This window comes from Mobula hypostoma, chromosome 3 (assembly GCF_963921235.1).
Source record: "Mobula hypostoma chromosome 3, sMobHyp1.1, whole genome shotgun sequence".
NCBI classification, from domain to species: Eukaryota; Metazoa; Chordata; class Chondrichthyes; order Myliobatiformes; family Myliobatidae; genus Mobula; species Mobula hypostoma.
Genome location: NC_086099.1, coordinates 62,103,395 through 62,120,202, shown reverse-complemented (window position 1 = coordinate 62,120,202; position 16,808 = coordinate 62,103,395). Strand labels below are relative to the sequence as shown.

Below are 16,808 nucleotides of genomic sequence, written 5' to 3'. Positions count from 1 at the left end.
TAACCTCAGCTCTTTACTCTTTTCCACAGATGCTGCCTATGCTGAGTTATGTGTGTTGCCTTGGAATAGAATATCTGTTACAGAGTCTGCTGTTGGCTATGCAAATGATGTGCAATGTAACTGACTTGAATTTAATGAGGGCTTCAATCCAGGACATTTTTTACTGCTGTACAGTAAGTTCATTGATAATTGAGGCACTTAATAAATAAAATCATATTATCCAAGGGTTTGTGTTTTATGTTTTATTGCAAACACAGGATAACAAATGCCATCACGCTGCTCTTGCAGCACCATCAGACTTACTTATAATCACCGCTATATCATATTACCCTTTTCTATTATGATTGAGAACATTGATAGACAGTTTGAATATTAAGAAATATATGGTAGAGCAATGAACTTGTAGAACATCATCTGTAGGTTTACGACGCAAAATCACGTTGTGTGGTTTTCAGGCATGCTTTGAACTGTGTGAAAGAAAAATATGTTTAATAATATTTAATTGTCAAATAATGTATCATTTCTTAATGCATGCATTACTAAATGACAATAAAAGAGGACTATGTGTCTTCATAATCATAAATATTCAGTATTTCTCCTGGTTAGAGAACACACAGTTTAGTATGCTCATAAATTATAATCCAAATAAAAGCACAATGAACTTTTCCTCTTGAAAGGTGTTTCATGTATAAACTTAATCAGGCAAAATAGCCAGTGATGGACCAATGCATTAGTATGAGTCTGTCCAATTCTGGTGGCTGATGTAAACAGAATTTCCTGAGTTGGATTCCAAGGTTCAAGATCCTCATACACTCCCCTCCCCCAAAATCAAATTTTCCTCCTTGAAAATCTTTTTGAGATCTATCTACCCATTCAAGTTTTTGGCCATCTGTTTCTGTTAGATTGAGTACATGGGAAGGACCTGGGAACGTTAGAATATGCTTAATGATGTTAGGTATATACAAATTGCTGCTGTTCTTTTATTCATTTATTTTAGCTGGTGTAAAGTCTTTACAATTATATTTTATGAACATTGTTTTAGTTCTTCAAAAGCAAGAGAAAAAAAGAGGATGTAAGAGAAAATGGAAATGCCCAGCAATAGTAAGAGCTTGATTACAATGGGTATGCAGAAAATTGCCTGGCAGTAGGCCGTCATATCCCCTCTCTTCGGTTTTCACTTCCCACGTATAGAAATTTATGCAAAAGAAGACGACTTGACCACTGACATTTCCCTTCCCATCTGTCATTACCAGAATTGGGCTATTCATTAGTTCCCTATGCCAGTAAACTGAATGATATGTGAGGAAGCTAACTATTATTCTTATTCTAAACCATGTGAAAATATTCTGGTTCCAAAAATTAGCGAATATTCTCAAATGACCTCAACATTTAGACTTAACAATTTTAGAAGTTCTTAAAGTTCAGTTTATTTTTGATCTACAAGACATTTATTTTAAAACATCAACTTATTAATGCACCAAATAGACTAAGCAGTAATCTAAAGATTGTTAGGTGTAGCATACCTGGGGTCGCCACTTTCGGTAGTTGGCTGGTCATTTTTATTGGTAACATCTGTATGTTGGCCAGGTCCATGAATAGAGTCTCTCTCATAATATGGCTGACTGAAAGGTAACATCTTGTGGGTTAACGCAAAGTATTGAGCATGTTTACCAGAATGCAGAATCTCTGTGCTGAAATACTGATGTAGCATAGTCATCTGCTTATTTCTAGCTTTACTGTTTGATTTTATTATAATCAAATCTTTGATTTCAAAAGAGTGACTAAGTTTCTCGTTCTCTGACAGATTGTTGCACTTTACTCCTCATGCCTGGACACAGGCAAGATCTGATCATCTGCTCTCCAATTGTTCAGAAATCCCAAATGGTTCACCATCTGGTTACCTAAGTGCTGATTTGTTTTAATCTTAACAGAGTTGTGTTTCTCATGCTCTCTTTTAAAATTACCAACTATATGACTGCGTAGCACCTTTAAATTAAAAAAAGTGAATTAAAAGTATCTTAGAGTATTAACTGGAATAACATCTAATCCTCCAGAAAATCTTCCAGTCTGGCACCACCAAGTTCAGAGCACGACAGATCAATGGAATCCTTCTTTCATTCAATACACTTCGGGGAACAATGAGTTGTTATCTGAGGTCAAGAGCATAAAGCAGGGGAAAGACAGGAGGTGACAGTGCCACAGAAGTCGTGTCTTCATAAAGAAAACAAGATCTTCATTCATCGAGTCCTCACTGTCTATCAAGGATCCATTAACACTTGTCCAACATTAATACCATTTTTTAAATTCTGTTCATATTGTCACCAACTTACCTCAGATTCTACCACTTATCTATACACTGGGGAAATTTATGGTAGTTAATTAACCCACTAACCCACACATCCTAGGGATGTGGGCACTGGGAGTACATGTAAACTTCACAGATAGCACCTGCAGTCAGGGCTGAATCCAATTGAGAAAGAAAAGCGGACAGATTATTTGAGGGCAGGTATGAGGGTGATAAAGAAGGAAACTTAAGAATAAGAGAGATAATGAAAAAGAAGAGGAGCTCAGGAAAGCTGAACAGAAGCCTTTAATATAAGTTAAAACATATAGAGAAAAAGTTTCTATTGATAGATACCAAAACTAGAGCATTTATCAATGGAAATACTTTCTCTGCATGCAACTTATATTAAAGTCTAGTGGGCATTAATAAATTGTGAATTTAGGAGTACAGGAAGGAGATAGAGAACTTAATAACATGGTGTCATGACAACAATCTTTCCTTCAACGTCAACAGAATAAAAGAGCTGGTCAATGACTTCAGGAATGGGGGCTGTTTACATTCTTCTATCTACATCAATGGTCTTGAGATTGAGAGCTTCAAGTTCCTTGATGTGACCATCACAAATATCTTGTCTTGGTATCACCATGATGATGTCATGACCAAGAAAGTTCACCAATGCCTCTACTTTCTCAGGAGGTGAAAGAAATTTGGCACATCCACATCAACTCTTACCAATTTTATCAAAGCACCACAGAAAACACTCTGCCTGAATGCATGGTGGTTTAGTGTGGCAACTGCTCTGCACATAACTAGAAGAAACTGGAGAGAGTTTTGGACACAGCTCAGCGCATTACTGGAACCAGCCTCCCCTCCGTATGTGTTACTGCCTCAGCAAAGCAGCCAGCAAAATCAAAGACCCCACCCATCCAGATGTCAGGCAGAACATATAAAAACTGAAGAACATGTACTGTACCACCAGGCTCAAGAACTGCTTCTATCCCATTGTTATCAGACTGGAGAAAGGACCTCTTGCATGACAGGTTGGACTCCTGGATTCTCAATCTACCTTGTAATGATCTTGCACTTCGTCGTTTACCTGTGCTGCATTGTTTCAGTAGCTCTCACATTTTATTCTGCATTGTTACTGTTTTGCCTTATTGTAGATTATGCACTGTGTAATGATCTGTTCTGTAAAAAAAGTATGCAAGACAAGATTTTCACTGTATCTTGGTACATATGAAAACATCAAACCAATACCAATTCAAGAAACGTTTTTTTAACAAAGTATGTTTAGAATGGGGAATGTGCAGACCAAGAAGTAATTGAGGTCTGATGCATTTAAGAAGCTATATTAGCATAAAAGATAGAAAGATAAAGAATATTTTTATATGGTTAGATGATAAAGATGGGAGACAGATATTCTTCAACGTAATAAAGGATCAGCATCAAACATAATAACAACATGAACAACAGCAAAAGTTCAGGTGAAAACTCGCCTGTGGAGTGGCACTGCTGACAAAATTGTTAAAGCCTCTGGAAGAGGAATTGGAGGAGTGTCGATGGTAAGAGACGGTGGTGGAGAGTTGGAGGATTTTAGAAAGTACAGTACTCAGAATTGCTCACAAAATGTTGGATCCTTCCTCCAATTGCAGTGAGAAAAAGAGCTACTAGTGTGGAAATTGTGAAGGCTAATTAAACATTGGAGGTTTTATGACGTGCATAAGTTGTTCAAATTCGTTTGCCCGCCTTGAATGTACTACCTTAACAACAATTGACCACCAGGGGGAGTTAGGAGGAAGAACATAAACAGGTGGTTGCATGCAGCTGACCAGCATACATCTGTTTTGCCATAACAAAGAGATTAGAGAGACTGAGATGTAAAATTGTAGAAGTTCATGTTTTTAAGATAATAAAGAAATCAAGGGTATTAGGTTAGTTCATGAAAGTGGCACTGAGGTAAAAGACTTGCCATGATTGTATTGAGTTGTACAGCAGGTGTGAGAGGCCAAACGACTCCTTTACTTCTGTTCTTTGTTAAGAAGATAAAGCACTGATTCTATAAGAGGTCCTTCAGATGGTAAAAAGTTCCAATACAAGTCAAGCAAAGCAATCTCTCTGCTGAATGTGGACTCAATTCCAGTGTGGAATTGAGATATTATTTTTGTCACTTGGATCAAGAGTTCTTAGCCTGAAAAGCTGTTTGAGAGGAAGTGATGAGGATAGGGAATTCACATGGTTATGGACCAAAACCAGGGATGGTCACTGTTATGTACTTAACATTTCAGTAATATTTGATTAATATTGTACTATAAATATATTTGACTAAGCATTTTTGTTGTTTACCTAATACATTGCAGGTTATATGTAAAAGTACATGAATGGGATATGTCATCACACCACCACATCATATTTGCAAGCCTCGCATATAGTAAAAATGAATCTAAGACATACATTCCTGCTCCATGCTTTCAATTAGTTTTATGTTATGGAGTTACAAAACATAACTGTGACGACAAGCATATTTTAAAAGAACCTGAGACAGCTACCTACCTGTTGAAGCGCAGTGAGATATTTGAGTTTTAAAAGAGGCACAGTGAGAAATGGTCGAGTAAAAATAAGGGCAGCACATGCTTCTTCGCGAAGGCACAGAGACAGTCGAGTTTAAAAAAAAGCAGAAAACGGACAAATTCACGGGTTCATAAAAAGTGAACACCAGGTAATACTGGGTACCCCATCCGTCATTTATTTATATACACACATTCTTTTTCTCTCTCTCCTTTTTCTCCCTCTGTCCCTCTGACTATACCCCTTGCCCATCCTCTGGGTTTCCCCCTTCCCCCCTTTTCCTTCTCCCTGGGCCTCCTGTCCCATCATCCTCTCATATCCCTTTTGCCAATCAACTGTCCAGCTCTTGGCTCCATCCCTCCCCCTCCTGTCTTCTCCTATCATTTTGGATCTCCCCCCCCACCACTTTCAAATCTCTTACTAGCTCTTCCTTCAGTTAGTCCTGACGAAGGGTCTTGGCCCGAAATGTCGACTGTACCCCTTCCTAGAGATGCTGCCTGGCCTGCTGTGTTCACCAGCAACTTTGATGTGTGTTGCTTCAACGCAAAGCAACCGGCAGTTTTGCTGAGTGTAATAGGTGGAAGGGAAGGGCATACTGTTTTCTTAGAAGTTTAACTGCTGCAACCAAACCAGCCAAAATAAGCTTTTTCTGATATCATGAAAGGAATGCAAGAACATTTAGAATCGAAACCATTGCTGATTGCAGAACACTTTATGTTTCATAAGTGAAATCAAAAGGAAGGGGAATCCATTTCAGTGCATGTGGCTGAATTGAAGGGATAGTCTGTGCATTGTCTGAGTTTGTGGAATTGTAGAAGAAAGCATTCAAAAACAGCTCCTAACTGGAGCACAACTCAAATTTAAAAGGGCAGTTGAAATTGCTGTATCAATGGAAACCACAGACAGTGACGTAATTGAGTTGCAATCGAGAATGAGATTGAGCATGTACAAAATTGCAACATCTAAACAGAAACCTGCCTGGACGAACAAATTGTGTTACCGTTGTGGCAGCGGTTCACATACACCAGAGTAACGTAGGTTTAAAGGTGAAACTTGCAGAATATACAACAAAGTAGGACATATACAAAGAGCATGTGAGACTGACAAACATAAATGGCTTGCACAAGGAAGAGAAAAAGATAAAAAGTCAAGTTGTACCATCCAAGCAAAGAGCTGAAGTGTTTGAGAAGTGACATGTTGGTCAAAGCTTTGTCTGGTAGCCTGGACTAGATCAGAAGATTGAGCAGCTTGCTATGCACTGTTTGGGATGCCAACACATCCAGAAGATGCCAAGAGCAACACCTCTCCGGTCCTGGGAATGGCTTCCTCTGCCTTGGCAGAGTGTTCCTGGGGATTTTGCCAGACCTTTCATGGGCACAAATTTTTTGCTAATAGTGGATGCAGCTACAAAGTGGCCAGAGGTGTTCCCAATAGCCTCCACTGCAGCCTCACACACCCTCAATGTGTTGAGAAGCCATTTCTCAAGGACTGGTGTTCCACACACTCAGTCAATGACAATGGACCACAGTTTGTTGTGGAACAGTTTCAGTCATTCCTGAAAATGAATGGAATAAGACATATTACATCTGCACCGTAGCATAAATGGCTTGGCATAAAAGTTTGTCCAGGGTCTAAAGAACGCACTGTGAGCAATGTCAGTAGAACACACTACACTGACACTGAATCAGAAGCTTGCCTATTTCCTCCTTGCATATGGCAGTGCATGAGGTACGAAGGTAAACTAGCCAAGAATATAAAGGAGGATAGTAAAAGCTTCTTTAGGTATGTGAAAAGGAAAAAAATAGTTAGGACCAAAATTGGGCCCTTGAAGACAGAAGCGGGTGAATTTATTATGGGGAACAAGGAAATGGCAGACGAGTTGAACAGGTACTTTGGATCTGTCTTCACTAGGGAAGACACAAACAATCTCCCAGATGTAATAGTGGCCAAAGGACCTCGGGTAATGGATGAATTGCAGGAAATTTATATTAGGCAGGAAATGTTGTTGGATAGGCTGTTGGGTCTGAAGCCTGTTAAGTCCCTGGGACCTGATGGTCTGCATCCCAGGGTACTTAAGGAGGTGGCTTTAGAAATCGTGGACGCATTGGTAAGCATTTTCCAATGTTCTATAGATTCAGGATCAGTACCTGTGGATTGGAGGGTGGCTAATGTTGTCCCTCTCTTCAAGAAGGGAGGAAGAGAGAAAACGGAATTATAGACCCGTTAGCCTGACGTCGGTGGTGGGAAAGATGCTGGAGTCAATTATAAAAGATGAAATTATGACACATCTGGATAGCAGTAGCAGGATTGGTCCGAGTAAGCATGGATTTATGAAGGGGAAATCGTGCTTGACTAATCTCCTGGAATTTTTTGAGGATGTAACTATGAAAATGGACAAGGGAGAGCCAGTGGATGGACTCTGGACTTTCAGAAAGCCTTTGATAAAGTCCCACATAGGAGATAAGTGGGCAAAATTAGGGCACATGGTATTGGGGACAGAGTACTGACATGGATTGAAAATTGGCTGGCTGACAGAAAACAAAGAGTAGCGACTAACGGGTCCCTTTCGGAATGGCAGGCGGTGACCAGTGGGGTACTGCAGGGTTCAGTGCTGGGACCACAGCTGTTTACAATATATATTACTGATTTAGATGAGGGAATTAAAAGTAACATTAGCAAATTTGCCGATGACACAAAGCTGGGTGGCAGTGTGAAATGTGAGGAGGATGTTATGAGAATTCAGGGTGACTTGGACAGGCTGGGTGAGTGGGCAGATGCATGGCAGATGCAGTTTAATGTGGATAAATGTGAGGTTATCCACTTTGGTGGTAAGAACAGGAAGGCAGATTATTATCTAAATGGAGTCAAGTTAGGAAAAGGGGAAGTACAACGAGATCTAGGTGTTCTTGTACATAAGTCACTGAAAGCAAGCATGCAAGTACAGCAGGCAGTGAAGAAAGCTAATGGTATGCTGGCCTTCATAACAAGGGGAATTGAGTATAAGAGCAAAGAGGTCCTTCTGAAGCTGTACAGGGCCCTGGTGAGACCACACCTGGAGTACTGTGTGCAGTTTTGGTCTCCAAATTTGAGGAAGGACATTCTTGCTATTGAGGGAGTGCAGCGTAGGTTCACAAGGTTAATTCCCGGGATGGTGGGACTGTCATATGTCGAAAGCTTGGAGCGACTGGGCTTGTATACTCTAGAATTTAGAAGGCTGAGAGGGGATCTTATTGAAACATATAAGATTACTAAGGGATTGGACACACTGGAGGCAGAAAGCATGTTCCCGCTGATGGGTGAGTCCAGAACCAGAGGCCACAGTTTAAGAATAAGGGGTAGGCCATTTAGAACGGAGTTGAGGAAGAACTTTTTCACCCAGAGAGTGGTGGATATATGGAATGCTCTGCCCCAGAAGGCTGTGGAGGCCAAGTCTCTGGATGTTTTCAAAAAAGAGATGGATAGAGCTCTTAAAGATAGCGGAATCAAAGGTTATGGGGATAAGGCAAGAACTGGATACTGATTGTGGATGATCAGCCATGATCACAGTGAATGGCGGTGCTGGCTCAAAGGGCCGAATGGCCTACTCCCGCACCTATTGTCTATTGTCTATTGCAGTACACTCCACAACCAACAACTCAGCAGCTGTGCTGTTCCTGGGTCATTCCTTGCGTTTATGTTTGGATCTCCTCAAACCCAATCTTTGAAGGAGTATGCAGGACAAACAGCTGAGATAGACTGAGGGCTCCTTAAACAAGGAGGTTCAATGTTTCACTCCTGGACAAGAAGTTCTGGTGAGGGACCAGAACAGGGGTGATCAAAATGGGTACTTGGAAAGATTATGAACCGAACTGGACCATAGTGGAGATTGGACCTGTTGACATCTGGAGACAACACATCAATCAGTTGAGGAGAGCAAAGTCAAATGTTAGAGAACAAAGTTGTCCAGAGCTGTCAGAACTACTTCCTGCAATACCAGAGTCAACTCCAACAATCACCACAGAGGAAGCTCCAGAGCCTGAGATGATTTCACAGCCATAAGTCTCACTTGCCAAGCATAGTGACCTCCCCTTGTCAGAAATGACGTTATTCCACAAGTCTAAGAAATCCTCCAAAGATTAAATCTTTAGAACTGAATGTGGAAATTTAAAATTTACTATGCTGTGGATGTCTATATATTAGTTGTATTATATAGTATACTGTGTATATAGTTGAGATGCATTCTATATTAAGTTGGAGTTTGTAGCTAAGCAAAGAGGAGTGTTGTGTATTTAATATTTCAGTGGCATTTGAGTACTATTGTAAATGTATTGTTTGATAAAGCATTCCTGGTTGTTTACATAATGCATTACATATTATATGTAAAAGTACATGAATGGCATACGTTATCATGCCACCACATCATATGTGTGTGCCTCACTTAAAGTAAAACGAAACAAGACAAGTATTCCCGGCCCAGTATCTTTGCTTTCAATTAGTTTTATATTTTGGAGTTACAAACGTAACAGTCATCTAAGGCTGAAACATTTCCACAGCCCTCCAGTTTTAGTTCATCTATGTATCTATCTGAGAGCGTCCTTATAATTAGAGTAAATTACTCACCGAAACAAGAAGCCCATGTATCCTCGAGGCACTTTATTTCCAAAATGCTGAAAATCTACATTTTCAAACTTCTTACGACAAGCTCCAATATAAGAAATTTTTCCAATCACAAATCCAAGCACTCCAGCCACTGCAGGATCATGTGCAAAAAAAAGTGATAAGGATGATTGAAAAATCTGAGAAATATGAAACAACATTAAAGATTTGGATGGAGAGGGGATATTTTTCTCTGGAGATGGTTCTGATGGGGAGAAATGAGGATCTGATCATGTCTAACCCACCTAGTTCTTTTCTGATCCATTTTCCTAATCATGTATGTACACATCTTTCCCAGTTAATATACAGTCTATACATATGAATAAGTATCTGGGAGACCAGCAGGATTTGTTGGCTTCTGAGGGGCTACAGGCATCCTCTGATGGTGAGAATTGGGTTTGCGGCTGTGTTTCTGACTTGTGAACTGTTGAGGTTAAGAACAGTTCACGGGGCAGAACCTTGCCATAGCCCAGGGAAAACCCATGTATCCAAGAACAGGAAGACCTCATTTGCAGCAAAGAATACAAACCTAGTTGCAGTTATTGAAACTTTTGCCACATGGAAAGACTTCTGCAGTATCATCCTTTCTTTTTACCACAGGAAAGCCTGTGACTCCATCAACTGACAGAAACCATGGCCTATTTCCATATCCTACCTTATCCTCCCTCTTTTGACCCCTTCCCACCCTCCTCCTTAGCCCCCTTCACCCACTCTTGTCCCCTTCTCCTTCTTGGCTCTACCCACTTCACACAAAGGTTTCCCCCTCCCTACCTACACCCTACCTGGTTCCAATTGTCATTCACTCTCCCTTCTCCTCTAACGGATCCCATTCTCATGTTACTTATCAGAATCCAGCAACAGAAGTGCTTTATGTTCTTGCTTAGCTCCCTTCAGCAGTTATCTCCAATCTTCACACTCCCCCTCTCCCACCTCACTCCATCTGTTGTTTTTTCTCTTTTTCTCTTTGTCTGGATCATCTATCACTCACCTCCACACAGTCTCCCGGCCCACCCCTGCTCACTCAACCTCCTCCCCCTCCTCCCCCTCCTCCACCACCACCTGCCTATTTTCAGTCCACCAATCACCTTATAATCCTTTCTTGTCACCCCCCTTCTTCTCTCAATGCTGGCGATCTCGTCTCTTCACTCTTAGTCCTGATACGGTGATTCAGCCTGAAATGTTTGCACTTTTCCCTCCCAGAGATGCTGTTCAACCTGCTGAGTTCCTCCCGCAGATTGTCTGTTGTTCCAGATCTTATGTCTCAACCTCCATCTTGCATATGTTTCACGATAGCTTGCAAACTATAGTCTTGACCAACCATCCCACAACAGATCCAAACTCAGTGCAAACTGGTGTCAGGCAATGTTGCATCATCAGCCTGAAACTCTTCTCAAACTTTCTTGAAACAAAGCTACAGCTCACTTCTAACAAACAAATCTTCTGGACAGGTGGGAAACCATTCAACCTACATTGCCTCGACCCCAGAAATAAGATCAGCCCAACATCAGTTAACAAAGTCAATGCTTATGCACATATTCCATGACAAAGTTTCAAGTCATCACTGAATTGGTTATTCACAAAGCTTGTGAGAGAAAGAGCTGGAGTGGAAGTGAATCTTGCTCACCCTGGGGTTCCAGAGAGATGATTCATTATAGGTTTTAGCTGGGCGTCCTGCCAGTGGGGAGGTGTTAATAACTGAAAAATACACAGACTCGTTGTAGTGCTTCAAAGGATTTCAAAGGGATAGGAGAATGATCAAGCCTCCTCAACATTTTCTGAGAGGATAGGTGAATAAGTGATTGATCTTGCTCAGTTAAAGGAAGTTATCTGCCTTAACTAGCACATGGTGCAGAAGCAGCAAGAAACCATTGACCATCTGCTCACCACTCTCGACCAACTCACCATCTAGATACAGCGCCCCCCATGCCAGTCAAACTCCACCCTTAGAGCCCCAGGTTCTGGTGCCCAAACACTTTGACAAATCCTTAATCCGACGCCACAACTTCCTGTCCCAGTGTATCTTGCACTTTGAGCTCCTGTATTCGACAGACTGAGCCAAGATTGCCTTTTTCATCTCTCTCCTGAATGGGTGAGCTCTGACCTCGGTCACCGCTAACTGGGATAGTAAAATACCATCTGCAATAAATATGAGAAATTTGCCACTGAGATGTGCCAGGATTTTGACCAGCTGGGAGGCAGCAGGTTGGATTCCTTACCTGTGTCAGGCTCACCCTCAGCGCTGGATTAAACAGTGAAACTCAGGACACTCATGGTGGCATGCGGCTCGAATGCAGATGCACTGCTGGCCCCTTACCATCATGGCCTCTTGAAGGACTTGAAAGATGAGCTGTCTACCTGGGAGATGCCCACCAACCTCGAAAGCTTCATCACTCTGGCCCTCTGTGTTGACAAGCATCTTGTGAAACAAACATCCAGGTCACCAGCCAGAACACCAGTTCTGTTCTCAGAATAACTTCAGGCTGCAGACTCCTCATCAGCAATGTCTCTAGAGCACAAGGGAGAGCTCCCTTAATCACCCCACCCCCCCCAGAGCATAAGCGTTGGTGGAGAAACAATTCGTTCTCTTACTGAATAGCAGCTGATCACCCGCTCAACAAGTGCCCACTGCATCGAGGAAAACGGCACCACCAGGTACAGACAAGGGGCCATGTCACCTGAAATTTGCCCCCGTGCACAGACTCCCATAAGCTTTCGGTCCAGTTCATTGACCCCTTCAGATTCACCCATCGCATCAATCCAGTTACCCACTGTCTCCAGCTGCCACAATCTCTCAGGAGCGCACCTACATTCCACATATCCTGCCTCGCCCATTGTCTATGGACCACTCAACCCAGATGAGCCCGAACATCTGGAACCTAGGATGGTGGAAGGTGGTCCAGTGTACCTGGCTCACCGGTTGACAGATTCATGTTGTTCTGGATGGGGTGTGCAGTACCTGGTTGAATGGGAATGTTATGAACTGGAGGAGAGGTCTTGGCTGCTATCCAGTTTCATCTTGGATCCATCACTCATGAAGAGTTCCACTGGACCCATCCAGATTGTCCTGGGTCATTGGATAGAAGGGCTTCCTATCTTCTTCTTCTTTTGTGCTAATGGCTGCTCGCACCTATCAGGAAGGTGCATTACTGCTACCTGCTGTAATGGAGTATGACAGGAGCCATGAACAGGATCAGATCCTGCTTCCCAAACCAATTCTAATTAAAAAGTTCACCATCCCTACATGACTTAACCGTCCCTGCTTCAGATGCGAGAATATCCTGCAACATAGGCACTGCAGATTTCCACAATAGTTGCTTAAACAGCTCCCTTTGTTCCAACAAATATCTGTGGCACACCATAATTACATGTCCAACTGTCTCTGGTACCTTACCAAAGCCACACCACCCATTCCCATGCTTACCAGCAAGTGCCAAAGTGGAGTGCAAATCCGTATGCCCAAACCTCAATCTCACTAACCACACACCTTCCTTCCTATTCCTTCCCAAAAGGCACCTCCCTTGAAATGACGGAAACAAATTGTAATACCACCTCCCTTTCCCACCCTTACCCCACAATTTCTGCCCTTTCCCAATTGTAGCCAAGTTAATACAAGATTTGGCTTCACAGTTTCCCATGTTGACAATAATATCTACCTCTGACTTAAAGAGTGCCTATTTTGCTATATCATCTGCCCTTTCATTGCCTGATACACCCACATGTACTGATACCCAACCAGAATGTACTATTATTCCCATATTCTCAGAACATATAAACCATCGTACACTTCCATCAACAGGGTGTGGGGGGTTCTGGATAGAGGTAGCTCCTTTGACGTCTGGCAACTGCACTCTTACTCGTAAGGTGGATGGGCATCAATGGTCCTCATCCTTCTCCTAAATCTCTCATGTCTGCCTCTGAGTGGCGCACCCCAGTACATCGCTTCAGCTGGTGGGCTAACCAACGTGAGGGGGTGGTGTTAACACAGCACCTCCGGGCAAAAAACCTCGTCAATGAAGTCACTGGCCAGGGCAGATGAGTTCCCCCGAAGAACTACAACAGCCACGTGTTCGAGACCAAGGCGAGCCACCGAGTTGGAGGACCTCGACGGTGATCTGACCCGGAGAGGGATGGGCGCCACTAGGCCTCACCAGCCGAAGACATGCAAAAGCACCCCTGGGGCCCAGAGGCGGTTTGCAGGATCCATCAACAGATCAGGTCTCCTTGAACGCTTTGATTCTAAACTCTGCATATCGAGGCAGACTCTGAGAAGATCACAACCCTGTCCGGCTCAGCGTTAAACCAGGGGATAAATATCCCACAGCCCACCCTGTTACTAAATGAGTCTTCAGAACCATCTGTAAAGAAAGGCAAAAAGGAAAAATACTGCTGCTGTAACTGACCAAACACCCTCTCACCACCCAAAGCATCCTGTCTATCCCCCAGGAACGCCAAAACTATACCCACATCTGGAAATTTGCACAGTGGAACTCCTGACCAGGTCATTATTGGGCTAACCGCAAATCTCCAAGACCATACTCCTGCTCATATTCCCTAATTGTCCACTCAAAACATTTACCAAATCTGCTAGTATATTCCCAATAATCCATTAAAACTGAATACGTCAAATACAAAATCCCCCGCCCTACAATGGAAGTCTAGTATGCAAGGCTCAATTTTTCTCTCTGCAGTCCAAGAGGCATCCAACCTAGTTTAAACCCCAGTGCATCTCTTGGTGTGGTCCAGAATGCTCTACTACAGGTTCCAAATGCACTGGCCTATAGAACATCCAACCTATAGAAAACTGAACAAGCCGCCTTCCAGGGGTTCCTATCAGGCTTGCACAGATAGGCACCTCTGATCTCAACCCAGTCAATAGGAACCACGTACTACTGGTTTCCAACTCAAAAACTGTAGTTATTTAAACCCAGCTCTCTTCCACAGTCCTTGTTCACCCATCGAAAGTAGTCTTCAGTTATCTTATTGTCTTCTTGTGTTAAGTATCCATTCTCTCCTGTTTTGTGTCCCCATGTGGCTTGTTATTTGCAATTTATTATTAAGACCATAAGACATAGGAGCAGAATTAGGCCATTTGGCCCATTGAGTCTGCTCCACCATTCAATCATTTTTTTCCTGTCCTCAGCTCCATTACTCAACCTTCTCCCTTTGATGTTGTGTCCAATCAAGAACCTATCAATCTCTGCCCTAAATACACCCAACGACCTGGCCTCCGGCTGCCTGTGGTAACAAATTCCACAAATTCACCATCCTCTGGTTAAAGAAATTTCTCCACTTCTCTGTTTTAAATGGACACCCCTATATCCTGAGGCTGTGCCCTCTTGTCCGAGACTCCCCCACCATGAGAAACATCCTTTCCACATCTACTCTGTCTAGGCCTTTCAACATTCAAAAGGTTTCAATGAGATCCCCACCCATCCTTCTGAATTCCAGCAAGTACAGGCCCAGAGCCATCAATTGTTCCTTGCATGATAACCCTTTCATTCCCAGAATCATCCTTGTGATCCTGCTTTGAACCCTCTCCAATGTCAGCACATCTTTTCTTAGATGAGGGGCCCAAAACTGTTCACAATACTCAAGGTGAGTCCTCACCAGTGCCTTATAAAGCCTCAGCATCCCATCCATGTTGTGGTATTCAAGACTTCTTGAAATGAATGCTAACATTGTATTTGCCTTCCTCACCACTGACTCAACCTGCAAGTTAAGCTTTAGGGATGTTCTGCACAGGACTCCCAAGTCACTTTGCATCTCGGATTTTTGGATTTTCTCCCTGTTTAGAAAATAGTCTGCACATTTATTTCTACTACCAAAGTGCATGGCCATGCATTTTTCAACATTGTATTTCATTTGTCACTTTCTTGTCCATCCCCCTAATCTGTCTAAGTCCTTCTGCAGCCAACCTGTTTCCTCAACACTACCTACCCCTCCATCAATCTTTGTATCATCTGCAAACTTAGCAACAAAGCCATCTATTCCATCATCTAAATCATTGATCTACAGCATAAAAAGAAGCGGTCCCAAAACTGACCCCTCTGGAACACCACTAGTCACTTATAGTGATCACTCATTACTAAAATCATCTCAACTACTCTGCATTTGGGTCAAGCCCCCAGTAAATTCATGACAGGGAAAACAAATCTGTGGACTTTACCTCAACTCTGAGTTCTCCTTTTCGGATGGAAATGGAAAGAGGTGGAAATTACATTCCCTAGAAGAGTGCTGTTTAGGTTGGTAACAGACTTTGGACTGTTTTGGCTCAGTCATGGAGGTAGAATCGCCAGTAGAACATAACCAACTCAATGTAAAGTTAGCAACCATTTCTGTGAAAGCAGTATCCAGCACTATATATTACATTGTAATCTACACTATAATATGACAGATCAATAACTTACAGGCAACTTTCGGAATCGACCCAAACCGTTTTGAAGGAGAAAGAATTCCTACAGAGGAAGCATAAGAAATAGGTACATGTTTAATGCAAAATAAATTGATATTTTTTCTCTTGAAGTAATGCTTTCAAGTAATTACTTTCAAAAACATAAATTCCTCAGATCTATACCTTCTCTGAAAGGTAGTAAAAGTCTTACAATAACAGAATGCTTTGTTTAATAGATAATTAGAATCAACATTCTTTTAAACAGATGAGTTCTCACTCTTTCATTCGGGTTACATTTTTATGCTTTTTGTCTGTTTTCCTTTGGCCATCTATTTTCCAATTGTCAGGCTGTTTGTCAGTTACTATATTCATCAATGACTCAGTAGCACAATGCAGAAAACATTGGTAAGTAGGATGGCACTGTTTGTAACAGGTAGTGCTGCTGCCAGACATTTCAAACTGCCTGGATCTGTCCCTGACCACCAGTGCCACCTCATGGATTTTTCACATTCTCCCTGTCACTAAATGTTCCAGTTTCCTCCAACATCTTCTCAGTCCTGAAGGAGGGTGTCAGCCTGAAACTTTGACTATCTATTTAATTCCATAGGTGCTGCCTGACCTGATGAGTTCCTCCAGCATTTTGTGTGTCTTGCTCTGAAACTGTGCTGGTTGATAATCTAATTGGTCATTGTTAATGATCCCTTGTGAAGGCAAATAGTGGTGGGACAGAGTAGGTTACAGGGAAATTCGTGGGAGAATAGGATTGATGATGACAACCTGAGGACATAAAAGATGAAACAGTCAAGTTTATTTCTATTTCTCCGATATCCATTCCATTTACCTACCCCAAAATTATCTGAAGATACCTTTCCCTTTCAATAATAACAAATGGTCACAATGTGAGATAACATATCTCAAAGTTAAAGGAACATT

General features: G+C 42.1%; 1 protein-coding gene across 1 annotated transcript in view; it reads right to left on the bottom strand.

Annotated features, from left to right (window-relative positions):
- Window positions 1-234: 234 nt before the first annotated feature.
- Window positions 235-16,808, bottom strand: part of ociad2 (OCIA domain containing 2) — a 44,339-nt gene continuing 27,765 nt past the window's right edge. The window contains exons 4-7 of the mRNA XM_063042126.1: window positions 15,892-15,939; window positions 9,449-9,578; window positions 1,524-1,622; window positions 235-467 (exon numbers count right to left, since the gene is read on the bottom strand). Of these exons, the coding sequence (XP_062898196.1) occupies window positions 452-467; window positions 1,524-1,622; window positions 9,449-9,578; window positions 15,892-15,939 (293 nt within the window). The 3' untranslated portion in view covers window positions 235-451. The remainder of the gene's footprint in view (window positions 468-1,523; window positions 1,623-9,448; window positions 9,579-15,891; window positions 15,940-16,808) is intronic.